Genomic DNA, 20,910 nt, shown 5'->3' with positions numbered 1-20,910 from the left:
CTTTGACAAGCTTTTATTTCATTTTGGGACCAATACTTGCAAGGATTTATAAACCAATGTTCAGATTTTTCCAAGATTCCTACTTGTCACTAAATTGACATGCAGATTAATTTGAGTTTTGTTAGCTAATTATCTTAGCTCCTTGAGGAGCTACTTTCACCTGTCTGTTTCTCTGAAGTCTGAAAAATTCAGACAAAATTGTATTTTGTTACTTTTGTCTCCTTACTACTCTTGTCTTACTATAAAGAAGTTGGATTCTTAGGTTTATGAATCTTAAAAATATGTATGATGGGCTAATACAAACCTGCGTAATACATTTTTTGAGAGTAAAGGTGAATGAGGTGGTGGTGACTAGAAAGTAATAAAGGAAAGAATACGGTAGAATATTTTCTTCAATGCTAGCTCTTCTGTAAAACCATACAACTGGGCTGGGGATTTTTAGCTCAGCAGCGTAAGTGCCTGCCTGGCAAGTATGACGTCATGAGTTCAATCCCTGGGGTATCCCCCCCCCCAAAAAAAAAAAAAACCCATACAACTTCTGCACTACCACATAGCTATATGTGCTGCTGGTTGAGGTTTAAGTTCAAAATGTATAGAATATGGCGTTATTTTTGTTAGATGTTTCAAAGAGTAAATTGTAGTGCCCGCTGCTTTAACAGCAGATGGCTGGGCCTGCGTAGGTTACATCTTCTGGTCTTCAGTTTTTCCATCTGTGGAATAAGGGTTTTGGTGATTCCTGTTTCTATCAGCACTAGAATTTACTGCTTGAATTTTTTATTTGTTTGTGTTTTTTGTTTCTTGAGACAAAGTCTTGCTTTGTACTTAGGTTGGCCTTGAATTTGGTGGTTCTGCTGCCTCAGCCTCGGAGTGCTGAGAATATGTGGCTGTGCCACCATGCCTGCCAATTTCTTTACTGAAATTTGTAAAAGACAACGTGAAAGCAAAGCTCTTACAACAGATTAAATTTTTACTATTTTTTTAGAATTAATCCTTAAACCTCTTAACGTTGATTGTATTTTCTTTGGGCTTGCACGTGTGTGTGTGTGTGTGTGTGTGTGTGTGTGTATGGTGTATGTGTGTATGTATATGTATATATATTTGTTATTTGTAATTAAATCCTGCTTTTATTTTGCATATAATGCATTTTTGTATGTCATTTTAAAAGTGTTTTGGAGAGCAAGTCAGAGCCACAGCAGTTAAAGGTATCCTGTGGGAATTAGTTACGCTGTCCTATAACTGATCTGAAACCTGTTTACCAGACCAGTAAGATTTTATCCCCAGCGAAAATTCTCTTTTGATTGATTACCATTGTTTGAGTATCATTAGGTACTCATCAGCCTTGAGCATATCTTTTGACCCAGTTTTTCTTAGAACTGATTATAAAGATATGTGCAAAGATTGAGCAGTGTGTTTATTTTAGTAGCATTATTTTATAATAAAAATTTTTGACTAATCTTTGATGTAGCCATTCAGTGGAATATGTGTTAAATAATTGTAAAGATGGAGAGATGTGCATTTTAACTATATGTATGAGTATAGAAATTACATGTTTTTATATATAAGTAGACAGATATACTCTTGTTTTTGTTTTGTTTTGTTTTTTGTTTTTTTGTTTTTGTGATACCGGGGATCGAACTCATGACCTCGCACTTGCCAGGCAGGTGCGTATGCTGCTGAGCTAAATCCCCAGCCCTATATAAGTAGACAGAAAAAGTGACTAACTGATAAAATTATGGGTCATTATTTGTCTTTATAGGAATTTTTTTGAAAAAATTTTAAAATTGAACTGACTGAGATAAAATTTATCTACTTTTAAAAGTATGTAAATAATAGCTTTTACTATATCTAGAGAATAGGGAGGAGGTGTTTAAAGTGTTTTTTTTTTTTTTTTTTTTTTTTTAATCACCCTAAAGAAACCTGGTTCCTGTTAGTACTTTCCATTCTTTTTCATTTCTTCCCAATCCTTCCTTCTGCCTTGGCCTATAGGCATCTGTAAAAACTAATCTCCTGTTCTGGACAGTTCTAAGTAGAAAGATACAACATGAAATCTTTTAGTGACTAGTTTCTTTTCCCCCTTAGCATATTTTCAAGATTCATCCATGTTGTACATAGCATGTGATGGTGCTTTCATTCCTTTTTATTGCCAGTTATTCTAAAGTATTAATACTGTGTTGTGTTCATTTATCACTGCCAAATATTTGAATGTTTCTGCTGCTGCTGCTTTTTTTTCTTTTGGCCTTTACAGTGAGCTGCATCCCTAGTTCTTTTAAAAATTTTTTTGAGATGGGGTCTTGCCAAGTTGCTGAGTTTGAACTCATTCTTCTGGCTCAGTGTCTTATAATTTTGAGATTACAGACATGTGGGCCACTGTACCTAGTTCTGTTTTTTCTACTTTTGACTCTGAGGAATAATGCTGCGGTGAACACAAAAAGGCACATTTGGTCTTTTTTTGTGTGTTTTTTTCCCATGCTGGGGGGTTGAAGGGACAGCCTTCTTTGCCACGGGCAAGTACTCTGACACTAAGTTGCACCCTCACCCCTTGTGTGCAAAGTTTTGTGTGGGCATGTTTTCATTCCTTCCAGTTTCCTGAGTCAGATGCTAACTGTATTTACTTAGTTTTTGTATGAGGAACTTTCACATTGTTTCCAGATTAGTTGTACCATTTTACATACCTGCCAGCAGTGTGTGAGGGTTCTAATTTCTGCACATTGTCTTTTTTATTTCATCTTGTTGGTGGTGTAGTGGTGTCTTATGGTGGTTATGATTTATATTTTTCCTGACTAGCTAATGTTGTTGAACATCTTTTCATATTGAAAGAACTCATTTGTAGACTGTTATTTAATTTTTGACACATTAAGATGTGAATTTATGTATAATTTACAGGAATATAATGACTAGTAAAATAGAAGAAAGTAGAATTCAGTAAGTTTGAATTTGATAGGATGAGCAGCTGGAATTATTTTGTGTATGTGTGGTACTAGGGCTTGAACCCAGCACATTCACACTGAGCTACATCCCTGGACCTTTTTTAATTTTTATTTTGAAACAGAGTCTTGCTAAGTTGTCCAGATTGGGCTCAAAGTTGGGATGCTCTTGCCTCAGCCTCCCGGAGTGCTGACTGTGTGCCACTGTGCCAGGCTCATGACTAGGCTTTAAAAATGTTCTTCAGCTGCATGTGGTGATACACTGTAGGCACTCTGAGAGGCTGAGACAAGGATTCTAAGTTTTAAGACCAGCCTGGGCTCCTTAGCAAGACTCTGTCTCAGAAAGTAAGCACTGAGAATGTATCTCAATACAAAGTCCCAGTAACCTCCTCAGTATCTGCCAAAAGTATAGACGAACAAAATGTAAATAAGATGATGTTAATAAGACCATATGAGTTGAGTGTGTTCTTTGACTGGATAGAATTCTATGGACTTGTAAATTGTATTAATAGCCTAGCTATTCACATAAACAAAACTAAGTAATGATAGATATTATGCATTATGCAGTCATTCACAAAGTAATAAGGAAAACATTAGTCTGATAAAAGTGAAACTTAAAATCAAAGCATGAAGAAAGGATACAGAAGACAGTTTTGTACAGCTCTAGTATACACAAATTTCAGTTATTGTGGTTAACAACCATCTTTCAACAACATGGTTGAAATTTCACTTACCTTGAAAATTAACTAATTTACAAGCTACAGAATTTGCTGCCAACTTTTCAATCCACAAATTATAAAAAATTAAGATGCATATTGGAAAGTTTCTTGGTAATTGCAGAGCATGTAATTGGCCTTTGTCTTGAATGATAAATCCATGTGACTTTTTAGCAAAACAAAACAGAAGAGGGAATTGACTAGCAAAGATGAAAGGGTGACAGACAGTAGTAATGCTGGTAAATTGAACTGAATGTAAATGTAATAGTTAAAGAGCTAACTCTTACGGTCTATATCTAGGTGTGCCCCCAAAGCCTTATGGTCTTTTAATAATTGGCTGGATCATTGGTATTTGATAACTGGATCAGTCCACTGATAACACAGTTGTGGGTGGTGGGATTTATGAAGAGGGAAGCCCCACCATGAGTGTGGGTGACACCAACCAGTAGTCTTGTAGGCTGGATGAAATGTAAAAGGACTGAGGCTGTTAGTTGCCTCCTGCTTGCCACACCATGAACTGTTTGTCCTCTGCCATGCCACCCTGCCTTGGAACCAGCCAACTATGGACTGAAACCTCTGCAAACTAGGCTAAAATGAACTTTTCCTCCTTGAACTGGAGGGTATTGATTGGGTATTTTGTCCCAGTAGCATTAAAGTAACTAAAGACACCAACCTCATGAATACAGACATGTATATTTGGGAAGAAGCAAATGTCCAGCCAGAGAAACTTAGGGAATTGTAAGTCAGGCTTATTAACATAAATAAGAAACATTAAAGATTTTTATAGCATTGAAACACAAAAGATAAAATACTGATTTAGGAATATGACTGTCAGCAAAGTATGGAAGTCATAAGTTGTGAGGAGGATTGTTCAGCCAGTCTTGATAAGTATTTAAACAAAAAAATAGCATACTTAGTAATCTCAGTATTCCTAATGTTTTAAGTTACACTGTACAAAGTATTAGTTTTCCTATTTAATTTCTTTACATGTTTATAATTGTCAGTTATAGTGTTTTGACAATTCTTATTTTAAAATGTCATGAAACAGTTGTAATTTTTCCCAGTGATTATGACGATTTCATTGTGTGCTTATTTTATGACTTCACACTGTCGTGCAAAGTAAAAACTGGAGATAAGGGTTGGGGATTTAGCTCAGCGGCATAAGCACCTCCCTTGCAAGCAGGCGGCCGTGAGTTCAATCCCCAGTACCGATAAAAATGAAAAAGACAAAAAAAAAAAAAAAAAAAAACTGGAGATAAAAAAATGATCCTTATAAAAATAATCATTTTAAATCCTTAAGTATCATGGTAGGTCAAAGTTCTCTTCTGAGTGGCTTTTAGGGCTAGTCATAGTTAAAAACACCTCACATTTGAGGTTTTTAAACATTTTTCTGTAAGCATTTGTAAGGTCTCCCCTACTTTATGCAGCTCTTGGTGCCACCAATTTTGAGCCCGTTGGGAATTTGAACTGTAAACAAGAGTGCTGATTATTACTATTATTGTTTGGTACCAGGGATTGAATTCATGACTGCGTGCTTGCAAGGCCACTGAGTTAAATCCCTGGCCCAAGAGTGCTGATTTTCTATGTACATTGTTGGTTTAACCTCATTTTTTCAGTCTTGTTTTCCTTTTCCAAATTTTTGTCTCTTGTCTTGTTTTACCTTGAACCTTTGCTATTTTATGGTGTTTTGGGAGGGAAAATTTGTTGAATTGGTTATGTCCAGTGATAGCTATTGAAAAGCTGAATGCCTTGATCAAAACATAATTTTAGCTTAACCTTGAAGTTAAGCTAATTCTTCATAAATAAGTGACGTTATTGGTATGCCTTAACCCTTATATAGTAATATATATTGTTTTGAAATTGGGATATGCATTTAAAATACATAAATGCATTGAATATTCTTGAATTTCAGAATTTAATAATGCTGATACTGATATTCTTTGATTATATTTAGAGCTATAGAAGTCTCTTTATTGGAAATTTTATTTTAAAGTCCTATAAAATATTCTAACTTCATTGTTAACTATAATCATTAGGTCTCTACTGAATTTTAGCAGGTAAGAAATTTGTGATATGTATCTATAATTTTTGATTTTAGCATATTTTAGATTAAGTATCAGTATAGTATTCCTGTTCCTTTGGAAAGTTCACATATACAAACTATCATAGCAAAAAATACATACTGTGTGTATCTTTATAGTATATCTTTGTAGTGTTTACTTTCTGAAGAATTTATGTAGGAGAAACATAAGGCGTCTCTCTTGAAATATCTAAATACTCAAAAACAGTTGTATATTACTTGTGGGTTATGTACTTGTGAACTTGTGTACTCACTAAAATTTATCTAATCTGAAAGTCATTAATTGTAGCACCTTTGAGGTCATTCACAGACATGCACGGAGTAGCAAAAATTTAGACATGCAATATAGATATTCTTAACTGAGATTGAATGAGGGGATGTAGCCAGGGATGTAGCTTAGCAGCACAGCACCTGCCTGGCAAGCGCAAGGTCCTGCATTCAATTCCTAGTACCAAAAAAAAAAAGTAAAGATTGAATGAGGGAATTCTTTATTTGGTGTTGCTGCTTTTCCTTTGTTGTTTAGCTTTTGTTTTGTTTCTGTTTTTTGAGACAGGATCTTGCTGTGTAGTTCAGGCTGGCCTTGAACTCACTGTATATCCCAGACTTGCCTTGAATTTTTGACAGTCTTCCCACCTCAGTCTTCTGAGTGCTGAGATTACAGATGTGTGCCACCACACCTGGAATTTTGCTTTTTAAACTATCCTGGTACACAGTGCTAAAATGTTGCTTAAGGTTTCTAAGTGTTGGAACGCTAACATTTTACCTTGTAGGAAAAGTACGTGTTAGATAAGCTGCTGGCAAGGAGTTCAGTGTTAATCATTTACTAATACACATTTTTAAAAGCATCTTTTAAACTGAAACATTAAACAGATTTTTTCCCCTGTTTTTGAGACAGGGTCTCACTGTGCAGTTTAGGCTGTCTTGAGCTCAGGCTGGTCTCAAATTTGCAACAGTCTTCCTGCCTCGGCTCCTGAGTGCTGGGATTACAGATGTGTGCCACCACACTTAGTATAGTATTTATACTATAGGACTGTTAGTTTAGTATTAGTTCAGTGTTCAGTGGCTTTTAGCATTTTTAAGTTTTTGGCAGTACTAGGCCATATCCCTTTTCCTTTCTAATTTTTTGAAACAGGGTTTCATTAAATTGCATGGATGGAACTTAAACTTTCAGTCTTTTTTCAAGAATTTTCAATCTTTCCTTAGACAAATGAAGAAAATATCAGACCACCCCCCAACCCATTTAAAGACCCAATCCAAAAATGGGCATCTGAAATGAATAAGACACTTCTCAGATGAAGAGGTACAAATAGTAAATATATGAAAAATGTTCAATATCACTGGGCAATCAAGAAATGCAAATTAAAACAACTTGAAATTGTATCTCCAGAAAAAAATCAACCAATAAGGAGTACTGGTGAGACTGGGGAAAAAGAAACCTTTCTCCATTGTTGGTGGGAATGTAAATTGATACGGCCAACATGGAAATCAGTATAGAAATTGCACAACTAAGACTAGAGGTTTCTTTTGACCCAGCTATTTACCTTATATCATACTGTAGTGATATATGTCTACCCATGTTTATAGCAGCACAGTTGATGAGAGCTAAATCTTAAAAACCGTCTGGATGCTCATCAACAAATGAATGGAGAAAATATGCTGTTTATGTAGAACAGAGTACTATTCTGCCATAAACAAGACTAAATTTGAATCATTTGTAGGTAAATGGATGCACCTCGAGACCATAATCTTAAGTGAAATAAAGTGACACACATGTTTAAATAGCACGTTCTTTTGTGTGAGATACCCAGAGGGTAAGTGAAGAACATAATGGAAGATAGATATTTGGAATAGGAAAAACATGTTCAAATGTGAAGGGGAACATGGGAGGAAAAAGGAAGAAGAAAAGGAATGGAAAAGGAAAAACAATGGAAGGGGAAAAAAGGAAACAGCTTGTGTAAATAGGAGGAGGAAGAAGATTTGAAGGGTGGGGAGGGGAATGGGAAAAAATAATTAAGATGTGTTATGTACGGTACAATCTCCTATAATGCATATGATCAATACGTATGGCAAATATTTACTAATAAAGTAAGAAATTTGAATGCAAAAAAATTTTTTCAGTCCTGCCTCAGTCTCCTAAGTGCTGGGATTGCAGGCATATGCCACTACACCTGATTTCTCAGGGACTTGAATAAAGCAAAGCTGCCAGGAGCAACAAATACTGACCACATTTGAATGAACAGAGTGGTTAGAACATCTCTTTCCCTCATTGAAAAAACTGAAATTTACTTTATAGTTAAAACATGAATATGTATTTGGGTAATATGTCTTTTGTGTAAGATATTCAAAGTATGTTAAAATTACATGTGGACTACAATTAAATGTTTAATGGTATTGTGTCAAACATTTTTCTATTTATAAGAATAATTTTAATGCACCAACAGTTTTTAGTTAACATAACTTAATATTTATGGGATACAGTGTAATACTTTACAGATACACATTAAATAAATCAAAGTAAGTAGCATATGTGTTCACTATATCTTTGGTGAGACCAGTTAAGATTCCTCCTAGCTCACTTTATAGCACAGGCTGTTCGAACTTGCTGATCCTTTTGCTCCAGTCTCCCGAGTCTTTGTAGCTATTTTGAAATGTACATTACATTATTAACTATGTTTTAGCCATTTCATTAGTGTTAAATACACTGTATTTTTGTGCAATTTGTTTTTTTTTTTTTTTAATTATTCTGGAACACTTGTTATAGTATCATCTTATCAGTGTTCTCATATCCTTGTGAAATTGCCCTCAATTAGTGAAATGAAATCACTGGAATTTAAAATTCTTTGTCTGCTCTTTGATTGATATATTCAAAATGCACCATAGGATAGTTTTGTTACATTGCTTTGTACTCACAACCTCCCCTTCTGTTTCAGAGCTTTTTTAGGACCAAAGGATATATTTCCTTACTCAGAAAATAAGGAAAAGTATGGCAAACCAAATAAACGCAAAGGTTTTAATGAAGGCTTGTGGGAGATAGACAACAATCCAAAAGTGAAATTCTCAAGCCAGCAGGTAAGTCAGTCATTTTATGTAAAGTTGAGTATTTATTAATTCAGATCAGTTTTTTGGAAAATAATCAGTGCTCTAGCTATAAGAAAATAAACACTAATATAAAAGTCTTGTGAATGTCAGATTAAATTGTGTACTCATAAGGTTAAACTTTTTACCTTTTATGTGTAGATGAATTGTTGAAATTATTCATTGTAAGCTGGTACAGTGGCACATGCCTATAATCCCAGCACTTGAAACTGTGACAGGAGCATCATGAGTATGAGCCCAGCTTCAGCAATTGAATAATATAGTAACACCTGGTCTCAAAATAAAAAATACAAAAGGGCCTGGGATATAGATCGGGGGGAGATTCTGGGTTCAGTTCCCAGCAGCGCACGCACGTACACATGTATGCACACTTATTAATTGTTTGGGTAAAGAGATCTTAGAAAACAACCATATTCAGTTAATTTCTCTTGATTAAAAGTTTATTTAATTCATTGTTGAACTCATTGTTGAACTTACAACCTTACTGTTCTCTTAAATTTTTAATTTAGAAGGCATGTGATTTTATTTGCAGTTTCTAAATACATGCTAGAGTTCTAATCCTTACTACAATATAAATGTCACACAGGTTAAATTAAATGTGTGATGAAAGTATTTATAGCTCCCTGCAAATTATATTTAAATTTATATGAAAAGGCTGTTAATTTATATTGATACTGAATTCATGATGTGATTTGCTTTTATCCAATTTGTATGGTTTTTCTCATGTAACAGCAGTTACTAATTAATGTTTTTGGTCCTGATATTGACCTTTTGTTTTTGTTTTTTGAGGTACTAGAGATTGAACCCAGGCATTATGCATGCTAGACATGTGCTCTATCACTGAGCTAACTCTTTAGCCCTTTTAAAATGTTTTACTTTGAGACAGGGTCTTGATAAGTTGCCTAGGCTGGCCTTGAACTCGACATCCTCCTGCTTCAGACTACTGTGGAGTTGGGATTACATGCACGGTTGTGCCATTGCACCTGTCTGGCTGGTCTTGATGTTATTTTTAAAATGTTTTTCTGTATTTCCAGTTGTACTCTTGAACTATATCACAGAGCTCTTTTTTTTATAGCAGTACTGAGAATTGAACGCCATGTCATACACAGAGTACAAAGAGTGTTACCCTGCTGACTACATATCCCTAGGCCTGTCTTTTCCTCTCCTCTCTTTTTCCTTGTTTTCTTTATTCTTTTTTCCTTCCTTCTTTTCCCTTTCTCTGTTTTCTTTCTTTCTTCCTTCCTTCCTTCCTTCCTTTCTTTCTCTCTCTCTCTCTCTTTCTCTCTTTATCTCTTTCTCTCTCTCTCTCTCTCTCTCTCTCTCTCTCTGTCTCTCTCTTTCTTTCTTTCTTATTGGTGTGCTGGGAATCAAATGTAAGGCCTCAACAGACACTAGGCAAGTCCTTCATGGTCTTTTCTTCCAGATTGTACATTTTAATTACTCCATCATTTGTCTCCACTTTCACTCGATGTCTAGGTAATTTTGCCATAGAAGTCTAAATTTCTATTTCACAGTGAAATTTTTGGTAGGTTACATGGATAAAACAAAGTAACTTTCTGTCTTTACCAAAAGGTAACTTACTGTGTTGATCAGATTCAGTGTGATCCTAAGACCCAGACATGGGAGGCATATTCCTAGGATCTGGGGATAGCAAAATAATTGGCAGTCATGAGTTTTAAAAGTTTCTGTAGTGCTATGATTTTCAAGCATTCACATTATATGAATAGTAACTTCGTGAGTTTTAGCATTCCCTTACAGAAGAATCTATGCTCAGGACTGGGGGCATAGCTAGTTCAGTCAGAGCACTCATCTAGCATTTATGAGTATCTGAGTTTGATTCACCAGCACCAAAAAACCTCCAAAAACTCAAGGCTGGGTATGGTGGTGCATGCCTGTAATCCTAGCACTTAGGAGGCTGAGGTAAGGATGATTCCTGTTGAGGGACTGACTCGGCTACAGCGTGAATTCAAGGCCAACCTGAACTACATAATGAAAGAAACCGCTTCAAAAAGACCAAAAAAAAAAAAAAAAAAAAAAAAAAATTAAAACGTTCTGAGGTTTTTAACATGGTATGATGGTCACTGAACTTGTAGCATTAAACTATTTCTATTAAATTTTATTTGTTTTGCAGTTATCAGGGGTTGACTCAGGGCCTTCACACTGAACTGTATCCGCTATCTCCCACTCTTCCAAAAAAAGTTTTTATTTTGAGACAGGTTCTTACTAAGTTGCTCTCAGGCTGGGCTTGAACTTTCAGTCTCCCTGTCTTAGCCTCCTAGAGTACAGGGAGTACAGGTGTGCACCATTGCATGTGGCAAAACTATTGTTAAATTGTGTATACTAAAATGTTGAGGCTAAAGTAGGAGAACTGCTGCAAACTCAAGGCCAGCCTGAGCTACATAGTGGGATCTTGTCTCAAACCCCCTCACCCCAAGTAATCCTATGGGAATCAGGGTGCTTTTCTAACTTTCTTGCAATCAGGCTTTGATTTTTCCTCAGTACAACATTTTAAAATTGAAGATCCTTACTTTGTGAAATTAATAATAAACTGTTGCTTACAGGTATCAACTAAACAGTCAAATGCATCATCTGATGTTGAAGTTGAAGAAAAAGAAACTAGTGTTTCAAAGGAAGACAGTGATCATGAAGAAAAAACAAGCAGTGAGGTATATTTAAATTCTCTCACATTTTCCATTTGGTTGCTAGGAAAGAATTGTAAAATGAGTCGACCATGGCAATGGAAATAATTTTTGAAGTACTTGAAAAATGAATGAGAACACACAAGAGATTTATTTTCTTGTATTAAATACAACATTGTAAAATAGTTTTTGCATGCTTAATGTGCAAAGATACTTAAAATTTCTTTAGTGGTATTAGGGATTGAACCACATTAGGCAAGCACTGTACCACCAGGGTTTTATCTTTAGCCCTTTTAAAAATTTTATTTTGCAAGTCTTCAGTTGCTCAGGCTGGTTTTGAATTTAGGGTCCTCCAGTTTTAGCTCAGAGTATTTGGGCTTACAGATGTGTACTGCCATACTTATCTTGGATGTTTTTATTTGCACTTAATGCACAGCATGAGATCTAACTCTAGAGTGGGTCACAGTTTGCTATTGTAGTATAGATGGAATGGAATGGACTGATTTTTGCTTTTAAACTTAGGTTGATTTCTGCTAGCTTTTCTAGTCTTCATGAAATGATTGTTGGATGATCCCTAAAAGCTCAGTCAGCTTTTAAAATTTATAATCCGAGGGCAAGATATTTAGCTCAGCTGTATAATGCCTGCCTGTCAAAGCGCGAGGTTGTGAGTTCTACCCTGATACCGAAAACAAAAAAATTTTACAACCCTAACATTTAGAATTCTACTGTAGAAGTGGTTTCATAAATGTAATACAAGCTCTGGTGTATTGGAAAATGTGATATGTTATATTTGAGCCGATGGTGGAAATGTATTTTTTCCCTGAGGAGGAGACAGGGTATTACTTTCATTTTATAATGTTAAGATTTTATGGATTTGTTGTTGTTGTTTCAGTGCTGCAGATTGAACTCAGGGCCTTTCATAATGCTGTGCTAAGAGTGTTAATGTTTATAATTTTAAAGGTCAGAAAAGCAAAACAAACTATGCACCTTTAGTGAAATGTGTTTGGTTTTTTTTTTTTAGTTTAAGAAAGCTTCTTTCGTTCTTGGCATAATTTATTCAGTTTCATCTGTGTGTGGGTGTTTTTTTTTTTTTCCTTTCCCTTCCTTAGGATATGACTAAAGCAGTTGATATAACCACTCCAAAAGCTGCCCGAAGAGGGAGAAAGAGAAAGGTAAATTCATTGATCAACCATAGGAATCTTTAGAAAAAAATTTTAGTTTATTTGCATATAAAAAGAGGTGATAAAACCTTATTAAAACTTTTTTAAAGGTTAGCTTATATGTTGCTTACTTGGCAAAGTTGTTTCTTTTTGATATAGTTAAAGAATGCTTAAGATGAGTTGAATCATAAAATAAAATGTAAAAAGCTATTGCTCATTACTAGTTTTCATTTATTTTAATGACTTTGTAAAATGAGTAGTGAGATATATGAAGTTACAGTGTTACTGAAAGGACGAAAGTGTCAGCCATTATGATTTTACTGTTATGTCACGATGTGTGTGTGAAATGAGAGTGAAAATACAGGGCCAAGTATCTGATAGGTTTTTAATGTGTTTCTTCTTCCCTGTAAGTTTTGTTCATATGTTTTCTGACCTATTTCTGTCTTAGACTATTTTATGCCAAAGATTTAAAGAAAATCAAGAGTTGGCTCTCTCTTGAGGAAATATGAAAACAAATAATTGCAGTGGCTCTTTATATACATTTCGGGAGGGATTTGATAAATTTGATAAGATCTTAAAAGACACGCAGAATTTTACCCAGATGTGGTGGCACATACCTGTAATACTAGCACTCAGGGGAGGCTGAGGCAGGAGAATTGCTGTGAGTTTGAGACCAGCCTGGACTATATAATGAGTTCAAGACCAGCCTGAACCACATAGCAAAACCAAAGAAACAAAAGATAAGGCAGAATTTTGTCAGGCATCCAGGCAGAGGGAAGATTACTAAGGCAATTTAAATGTTATATACAGGTACATAGGGAAAATTACATTATAAACTTTCGGTTACAATGTTGTATTTTTATTTACTTAATTTTTTTGGGTACAGCCTTATGCTTGCCAGACAGGTACTTATGCCACTGAGCTAAATCCTTGGCTCTGTGTTTTATTTTAGTATAGTACCTTTTTCTAAATTTTGGAAAAGATGGCCTATGTTTGATACTGGTGTAGGGAAGCAGGCTACACAGTCTTGTCGCCTGATGTGTAGTTTGCAAACAGAAAAGTTTGCCAGACGCATGTGTTTGTGAACCATGGTGTCACTGTTAACTAAGAAGTTAGAGGGAAATGGGTATAAAACCCCAATGTTATCCTGAAGAATTGGAACTTAAAAGAGGTGATGACAAACCACTGAGTCATTTTAGATATCTCCTTTGTTAAGGCAGTGTGATAATAGGAATTGGATTGGACCAGAGAGACTAGTTCACTGAAAACCTCATTCAGAATACTACCTTTACTCACCTAGGTGTGAAACTGAAAAGTGAGTAAGGAAGCAGGTTGTTGTTGTTACTGAATTTTCATTTTTATCAAGAGCCAGTATAGGTATTCTTTGTACTATTACTCTTTGCTTTTTTGTGTCTTGCAATACCAAGCATGTTTTACAAATCAAAGATTTGGCAACTTGAATAAATCTGCATTGAAAAATCTTTCAGTGCTGTTTTACAGCAGCATGTGATGCGTTTATGTCAAATTTTGGTAATTATCACAATATTTCAGGCTTCTTAAATTATATTTGTCAGGGAGATTGTGATCAATGATTTTTGGTGTTACTATTGTTAATTGGTAAGGCATCATAAAACTGCACATATATAAGACATTGAACTTAATTGATACTGTGACTGTTCCAACAGCTCTTCTCTGTCTCTTGTTTCTTGTCTTGGGTTTCTGTTCTATGACACACAGTGTTGAAATTAGGCTAGTCAATAACCTTAAAGTGGTGTATACATGTTTAAGTGGAAGGCAAAAGTCACCTTCTTCTCACTTTATATCAGAAGCTAAAAGTGATTAAGATTAGTAAGGAAGTCATGTCAAAAGCTGAGACAGAAAAAACAAAATGCTGAGATAGGTTGATCCTAGGGCTCTTGGACTAATATGCAAGTTGTAAATGAAAGGAAAAAGAACTTGGAGGAAATTAAAAGTGTTACTGTATGAATGTAGCAACAAGGCAGCAAAACAAACTTGATTGCTGATAATGGAAAAAGTTTTATTGGTTTCTATAGAAGATAAAGCCATTCTGTTCACAGCAGTGCCCTAAGCTCAAGTCTAATCCAGAGGAAAGTTCTATCTATCTGTTAATTCTCTGAAGGCTGAGAGAGGTGGGAAGTTAGCCACAGAACAGACACTAGCAAAGATTAGTTCATCAGGTTTAAGGAAAGAAGCTGTAGCTATACCTTAAAAAGTTCAAGGTGAAAGCAGTACTGCTAATGCAGAAACTGTTGCTAATTATCCACAAGATCTAGCTAAATAAGATAATTAATGAAGGTTACACTAAACAGCTAGCTTTCAGTGTAGCAGAAACACCTTAATTGGAAGATCTTCAGAATGGGAAGATGCTCCCATTCTGAAGATCATAGGGCCCTTAAATATTACACTAAATAAGCCTCTTCTGTATTAATGGAACAGAAAGGCTTGGATGACAGCATGATGTACTGAATATTTTAAGCCAACTATTGAGTCCTGGTCAGAAAGATTCTTTTTAAAATACTGTTATGCATTGACAGTACACCTCATCATCTAAGAATTCTGAGGGAGATGTTTAGTGAGTTTAATATTTTCATACTTGCTAACACAACATCTACTTTGCAGCTTTTATGTATGAGCAAAGGAAATGGTTTCTTAAGATACAATCTATTTCTACGATGGTATTATAGGTATTGTTGAAACAAAGAATTTATTAATAAAGTTAGTTGATAAAGCATGGCAGAATTTTGCAAGGACCGACTCCAGTTTTGAAAGAAGTTCTCTTGGTAAAATGCTATCAGACATCATTATATTCTACATAGACTCTTTTGTGAAAAGAAGACTCAGGTGATGGCTGACTTCATTGTTTTAAGAAATTGCCACTGTCACCCTAACCTTCAGCCACCAAGCTGACCAGTCAGTAGCCATCAACATCAATGTAAGGCCCTCCACCCCCAAAAGGGTTGTGGCTCACTGTAGTCTCAGAAGACTGTAGCATTTTTAAAGCAATCTTTGCTTTTATTTTGTATTTTTGAAGGGCTAGGGATTTAGCTCAGCGTCATAAGCGCCTGCCTTGCAAACATGCAGTCATGAGTGTGATCCCTGGAACAAAAAAAAAAGTATTTTCTCTGTGTTGTATTTGAGATACTACGGATTGAGCCCAGGGCCTCACATGTGCTAGGCAAATGATGTACAACCAATCTACATTTAAAAAGTACTATTTAATGAAGGTATGTGCCTTTTTAAAGGCATAATGCTATTCATAGACTGCAGCAGAGTATAAAACATGACTTTGTCCGCAATGGAACCTACAATATCTTCAAGGCATGGTTATAAATGTATAAAATGAGAATTAAAGTGGGGAGTTTATGGGTTCGAAAAGGCTTTTTTAAGAGTTGGCATGAGGTTGGAAGTGCAGGATAGCAAGGGTTTTTTTTAAATGCTATAAATGAGAGATGCAATTTATGTACACTATAGGAGATTAAGTTGAATTGACTCAAAGTGGTTGGCAGAGTGGGGCAGAATCTAGAATGTAGTGTATGTGCTTAGATGACCTGATCTTAGGAAGGCAGAGAATATGTGACTGAGATTAAAGTGAAGCACCTGTAGGAACTTTTGTGAAAATATATATACCATTGTAGCATCAAAGGAGAAAAATACAAAAAGTTAAAAATGTAGTCGCTGATTTAAATAAAGATGAGATACATATGTCAAGAGAAAATGCTTACTGGGATATATGCAGAAACTGGACTTATGAATGAATATAATACGAGAAAAGCCTCTGCACAATGAAGCTGAGAATGAACTGCCTGGGAAAGTACAAAAGAATAAATCAAGCTAACCAGAGAGGAGAATTCCAAGAACCAAGGCGTGATTAAGTATCCTGTTGTGGATAGGGTCTAATAAGATACTTGACAATTAGACTTCCCCTCTGAGACTTTAGTTTCATTAGAGGAGTGATAAGGACAGAATGAAGTGAATTAGGGAGTAAAATGTCTAATGGTAAAGTTACGATACATTTTTGAAACCTTGGATGGAAAAGAAGTAATACAGCAATTTGGCAGGGATTTACATAGGTAAGGGAAAGTGCTTAAAGTTAAAAAAAAACAGTAGATGCCTAAACATTTTTTTATTTGCAAAACCAGGAAAGATGGAGGATGTGGAATGAGTCGGTATAAATTGTTTTTTGTAAGTATATGCTGGGTGAGGTAAGGAAGGTACTTTGAAGAAATCAACTTAAAGAAAAAAATGAGCATTTTAGCCTGTTTAATTCGACAGAGGTGGAGGCTACACAGAGCTCCAGGGAATCTTGGAAATTAAAGGAGTTCTTCTGCAGAACTTAGTTTTCCTCCTTGAGTCAGACTCAATCCAAAGAAAGACTTTCAGACATGGTACAAGGCTTGAAATGAAATGGAATGGATTGACAATTTATGCTAGCTATTCAGGGCCTGAAATAAAGGGTAAAGAAATAATGCATGGCTTTGCAGTCACATTCCACAGGGATTACTGTGTAAGCTGATCTCTCCCTTACTAATTAGGATAAACATACTTTTGTTGTATTAATTGATGAACTTGTTATTGGTTTCTCCTCAAATAATATTCCCTGTCTTGGTTTATCAAAAGCAGACAGTATGATAAGTAAAATTTTTTTAAAAAATTTTAATTTTAATATTTTTGCCCTATAGAACTCATCCATTTGGATTGAATTAATTCATCAGCAGGAAACAAGCTCTCATATAGTCTTGCATTCTCACCTTTGGGTGGGTACCTGTGGAGATTTCTGGTTCCCTTGTTCAGAGCTACTAAGTGGTCAGGACTGGGCCAGAGAACAGTGGTCTCAAAAATTCTTAACGTGAGCTAATGTTTAGGGAGGAATATTTGCAGTGTTTTTCAAGAATATTTTAAGGATTATCTTAGATGAGTTTGTTAATTTAAATGTGCATTATTGTTTTCTAATTATAAAAGTAATAAAATATTTCAAAACTAACAAAATAGAAATGCATAGATGGGCATGATGGTCATCTCACAATTCTAGTACTGTGGGAGACTGAAGCAGAAATATCAAAAGTTCAAGCCCTGCCTGGACAACTTAGTGATTTAGGAAAGACTGTGTCTCTTCCCCCAAAATGTATAAATTTTAGCACACCCATAAAGCCAGCACTTGGGAGGCTGAGACCAGGAGAATTGTTGCAAGTTCCAGATCAGCCTAGGCTACAAAGTGAGCTCCATACCAGCCTGACTACATAGTAAGACTCTGTCTAAAAGAGACAAAAGACAAAAAAAAAAAAAAAAAAGGGCATAAATTCTTAGCCACTCAGAGATTTGCATGGGTCCTTTATTGCTAGCATTCATAATATTTTTAGAAAGGTGATAGTGGTTTGTTAATCATCAGTAATTTCTATTAAGAATGAACACTGGGCATGTGTGGAAGTCAGATCATTGAGTAAAAAGCAGTTTAAAATTTTTTATTAGTAAGATTGAATTAGCATATTTTGAGGCGTGTCTTGCTCTTATATTTTTCAGAAATACTGTAGTTAATGCTGACTTTGTTTGTGTTTGTTTGTTTTTGGTACGGGGAATTGAACTCATGACTTTGTGCTTGCCAGGCAGGCACTGTGTTGCTGAGCTGTATCCCTTGTATCCCCAGCAACATTGACTTCTGAAAGTCAGGGAGTAGAAAAGTAGCTGTTCACTGGGCATGGTGAGGCAAGGCTGTAATCCCAGTGCTTAGGAGGCTGCAGTGAGCTCAAGACCAGTCTGGGATAGTTGTGAATTCAAGGCCAACCAGAACTACATAGCAAAACTTGTCTCGCAGGGTGTGGTGGCTCACACCTGTAATCCGAGCACTCAGGAGGCTGAGGTGGGAGGATCCTTGTGAGTTTGAGACCAGCCTGGGCTACAAAGTGAGCTCAAGGCCAGCCTGAACTGCATAGTGAGACCCTGTTTCAAAAAGACAAAAAAAAAAAAAACCTCTTATCTCAGAAAACTACTTCAGTGGTCAACCCAAACTTCAATTTCTTTCTTTTTTTTTTTTTTTTTTTGGTCTTTTTCCTTTTATCGGTACCGGGGAATTGAACTCACGACTGCCTGCTTGCAAGGCAGGCGCTTATGCCACTGAGCTAAACCTCCAGCCCCCAAACTTCAATTTCTTTGCTTTTACGGTTATTATCATCACTATCGTTTCATGTTTGTATTCCTTTCTAATTTGTGGTGGTTTTAATTTTTGATTTTGGTTTTTGAGACAGCGTCTTGCTGTATTGTTCAGGCTGGCCTTGGAACTCAATATGTAGCCCAGGCTGGCCTTGAATTCATGGGGATCCTCGTGCCTCAGTCCCCCGAGTGCTGGGATTACAGGCATGCCTCACCACGATCAGTTTAATTTGTGGTTCTTATTTTTTTTTTTTTTTTTTTTTGTCTTCATTTTTATCAGTACTGGGGATCGAACTCACGACCACCTGCTTGCAATGCAGGTACTTATGCTGCTGAGCTAAATCCCCAGCGTCTAATTTGTGGTTCTTAATCCTTATTCCACTGTAATGCTTAAGTTAGCAATACTGATTCTTATTTGGAATGATTGCCTCTTCAGGAGAGTTACAACAGGGCATTATAGTTGCAAAGATCCTGCTTATGAAAACAATAGTAACTCCGCGATTCCTGTGGGAGAATGTCAGGTATCAGTTTCAATTCAGAAATAGAATGTACATATATATTAACAAAGTTGGAGAATTAGAAATAGCGGTATGTGAGTTGTTATATAACTGTGTTGTACTTTGGTTACCATATTACATCAAGATTAACATTTTTAGAAACGATTTTTTTTTTAGGTTGAGAAATTTGTAAAGGTGAATTTAAAAAAATAGTTTCCTAGGGTTATAAGCAGAGGTGGAAGATGTTGCTCCAATAAGCTCTCTAAAAGTAATAAAAGATTATAAAGAAATTATACGTGTTTGGCTCATGTTAGATTCGTATTTTTTTTTTTTTTTACTATCAAGTTACAGTTTGGGCATGAACTATTTGCTAAATAAGTTAATTAAATGTTTGTGATTCAGGCAGAAAAAGTAGAAACCGAGGAGGCAGGAGTAGTGACAACAGCAACAGCATCTGTTAATCTAAAAGTGAGTCCTAAGAGAGGACGACCTGCAGGTAGGCTTGTTATTTAAATATTTGGCTTGTGATTAATATCCAGTCTATTAAAAGTATTGCTGCCTCAAGTGTTTTGAAGTGTAGTGGATAGGCAGTTGAGTACAACTTCATTATTTAATGATAGGGATATAGATAAGTGAGAAATGCAGTTTCATTGTGCAGACATTATGTTAGGCAAACTAAGATAGCTATGTTCATAGGCTGTGTAACCGAATCTTACGGGACCGCAGCTGTATATGCAGTATTTCTGACAGAAATGTTGTATTGTACATAACTGTATGTGCAGAATATTAAAGGAGGTACATGTGGTTTCTGCTGTGTGATGTAATACTCAAGTTGGAAATGGTCACCTTTTTCTTTGTTTTAAGGGGTCTCACGAGGCATAAGCTTTCTAAGTGGAGTCATAAACACAGCATTTGCTTAATATTAACAGCTGTTAATTTATATTTCTTGTTTGTAAGAATATATAACATGTTGCTCTCTTCATGGCCTACTTACTATTTTCTTACTTTGGCAAATAGGGAGGACCTTCCTAATACAAAGTTTAAAAAAATTAACAAAAATTGAACCAGTTTTTTGTTTCATAACAGTTTCATAACAGGATTCTTACTGAAGAGAGCTAAAATGAATATCCAGGAAAAAATAGCATGTCAGAGCACAGTACTGGGGCTGGGGATTTAGCTCAGCGGCATAAGCGCCTGCCTCGCAAGCAGGTAGTCGTGAGTTCAATCCCTGGTACCGATAAAAAGGAAAAAGACAAAAAAAAAAAAAAAAAAATTGCAGTACTGTTATAATGGATCAAATTAATGGTGTTTAAAAACTTGGTGAATTCTGATTCAGACTTACAAAGATGTTTGTTAATATACATAATATTATGGTATGTCTGAAAATTTACTAGTGAATAAAGTTGAATTTATGACATCACTGTTAAAACATCAGTGAAAAATGCTGTTTTTCAGATTTAGATTGAGAATTTTTTTAAAGGTGAATTTAAAAAAAAAGCCCTTTGAGATATACAGAAGACAAATTTAAAATTGCATTATTCAGATTTTTTGCTTTTGCTCCTTTGATTCATGAAGATAGTATTTAAAAAAAAATTGTAAGTCACTGTATCTGTAGTAAGATACCAAATGACAA

General features: G+C 35.5%; 1 protein-coding gene across 5 annotated transcripts in view; it reads left to right on the top strand.

Moving 5' to 3' along the window:
* Positions 1-20,910, top strand: part of Psip1 (PC4 and SRSF1 interacting protein 1) — a 59,540-nt gene that overhangs the window by 6,980 nt on the left and 31,650 nt on the right. For all 5 annotated transcript variants that reach the window (XM_063251497.1, XM_013155038.3, XM_023566040.2 and 2 more), the window contains exons 3-6: positions 8,651-8,789; positions 11,378-11,482; positions 12,565-12,627; positions 19,680-19,773. In XM_063251497.1, coding sequence (XP_063107567.1) covers positions 8,651-8,789; positions 11,378-11,482; positions 12,565-12,627; positions 19,680-19,773 — 401 coding nt within the window. The remainder of the gene's footprint in view (positions 1-8,650; positions 8,790-11,377; positions 11,483-12,564; positions 12,628-19,679; positions 19,774-20,910) is intronic.

This window comes from Cavia porcellus, unplaced genomic scaffold (genome assembly GCF_034190915.1).
Source record: "Cavia porcellus strain 051 isolate PalLab524CR breed Dunkin Hartley unplaced genomic scaffold, mCavPor4.1 scaffold_1, whole genome shotgun sequence".
NCBI lineage: Eukaryota > Metazoa > Chordata > Mammalia > Rodentia > Caviidae > Cavia > Cavia porcellus.
The sequence above is the reverse complement of the archived record's forward strand: the minus strand, read 5'-3'. Positions and strand labels throughout refer to the sequence as shown.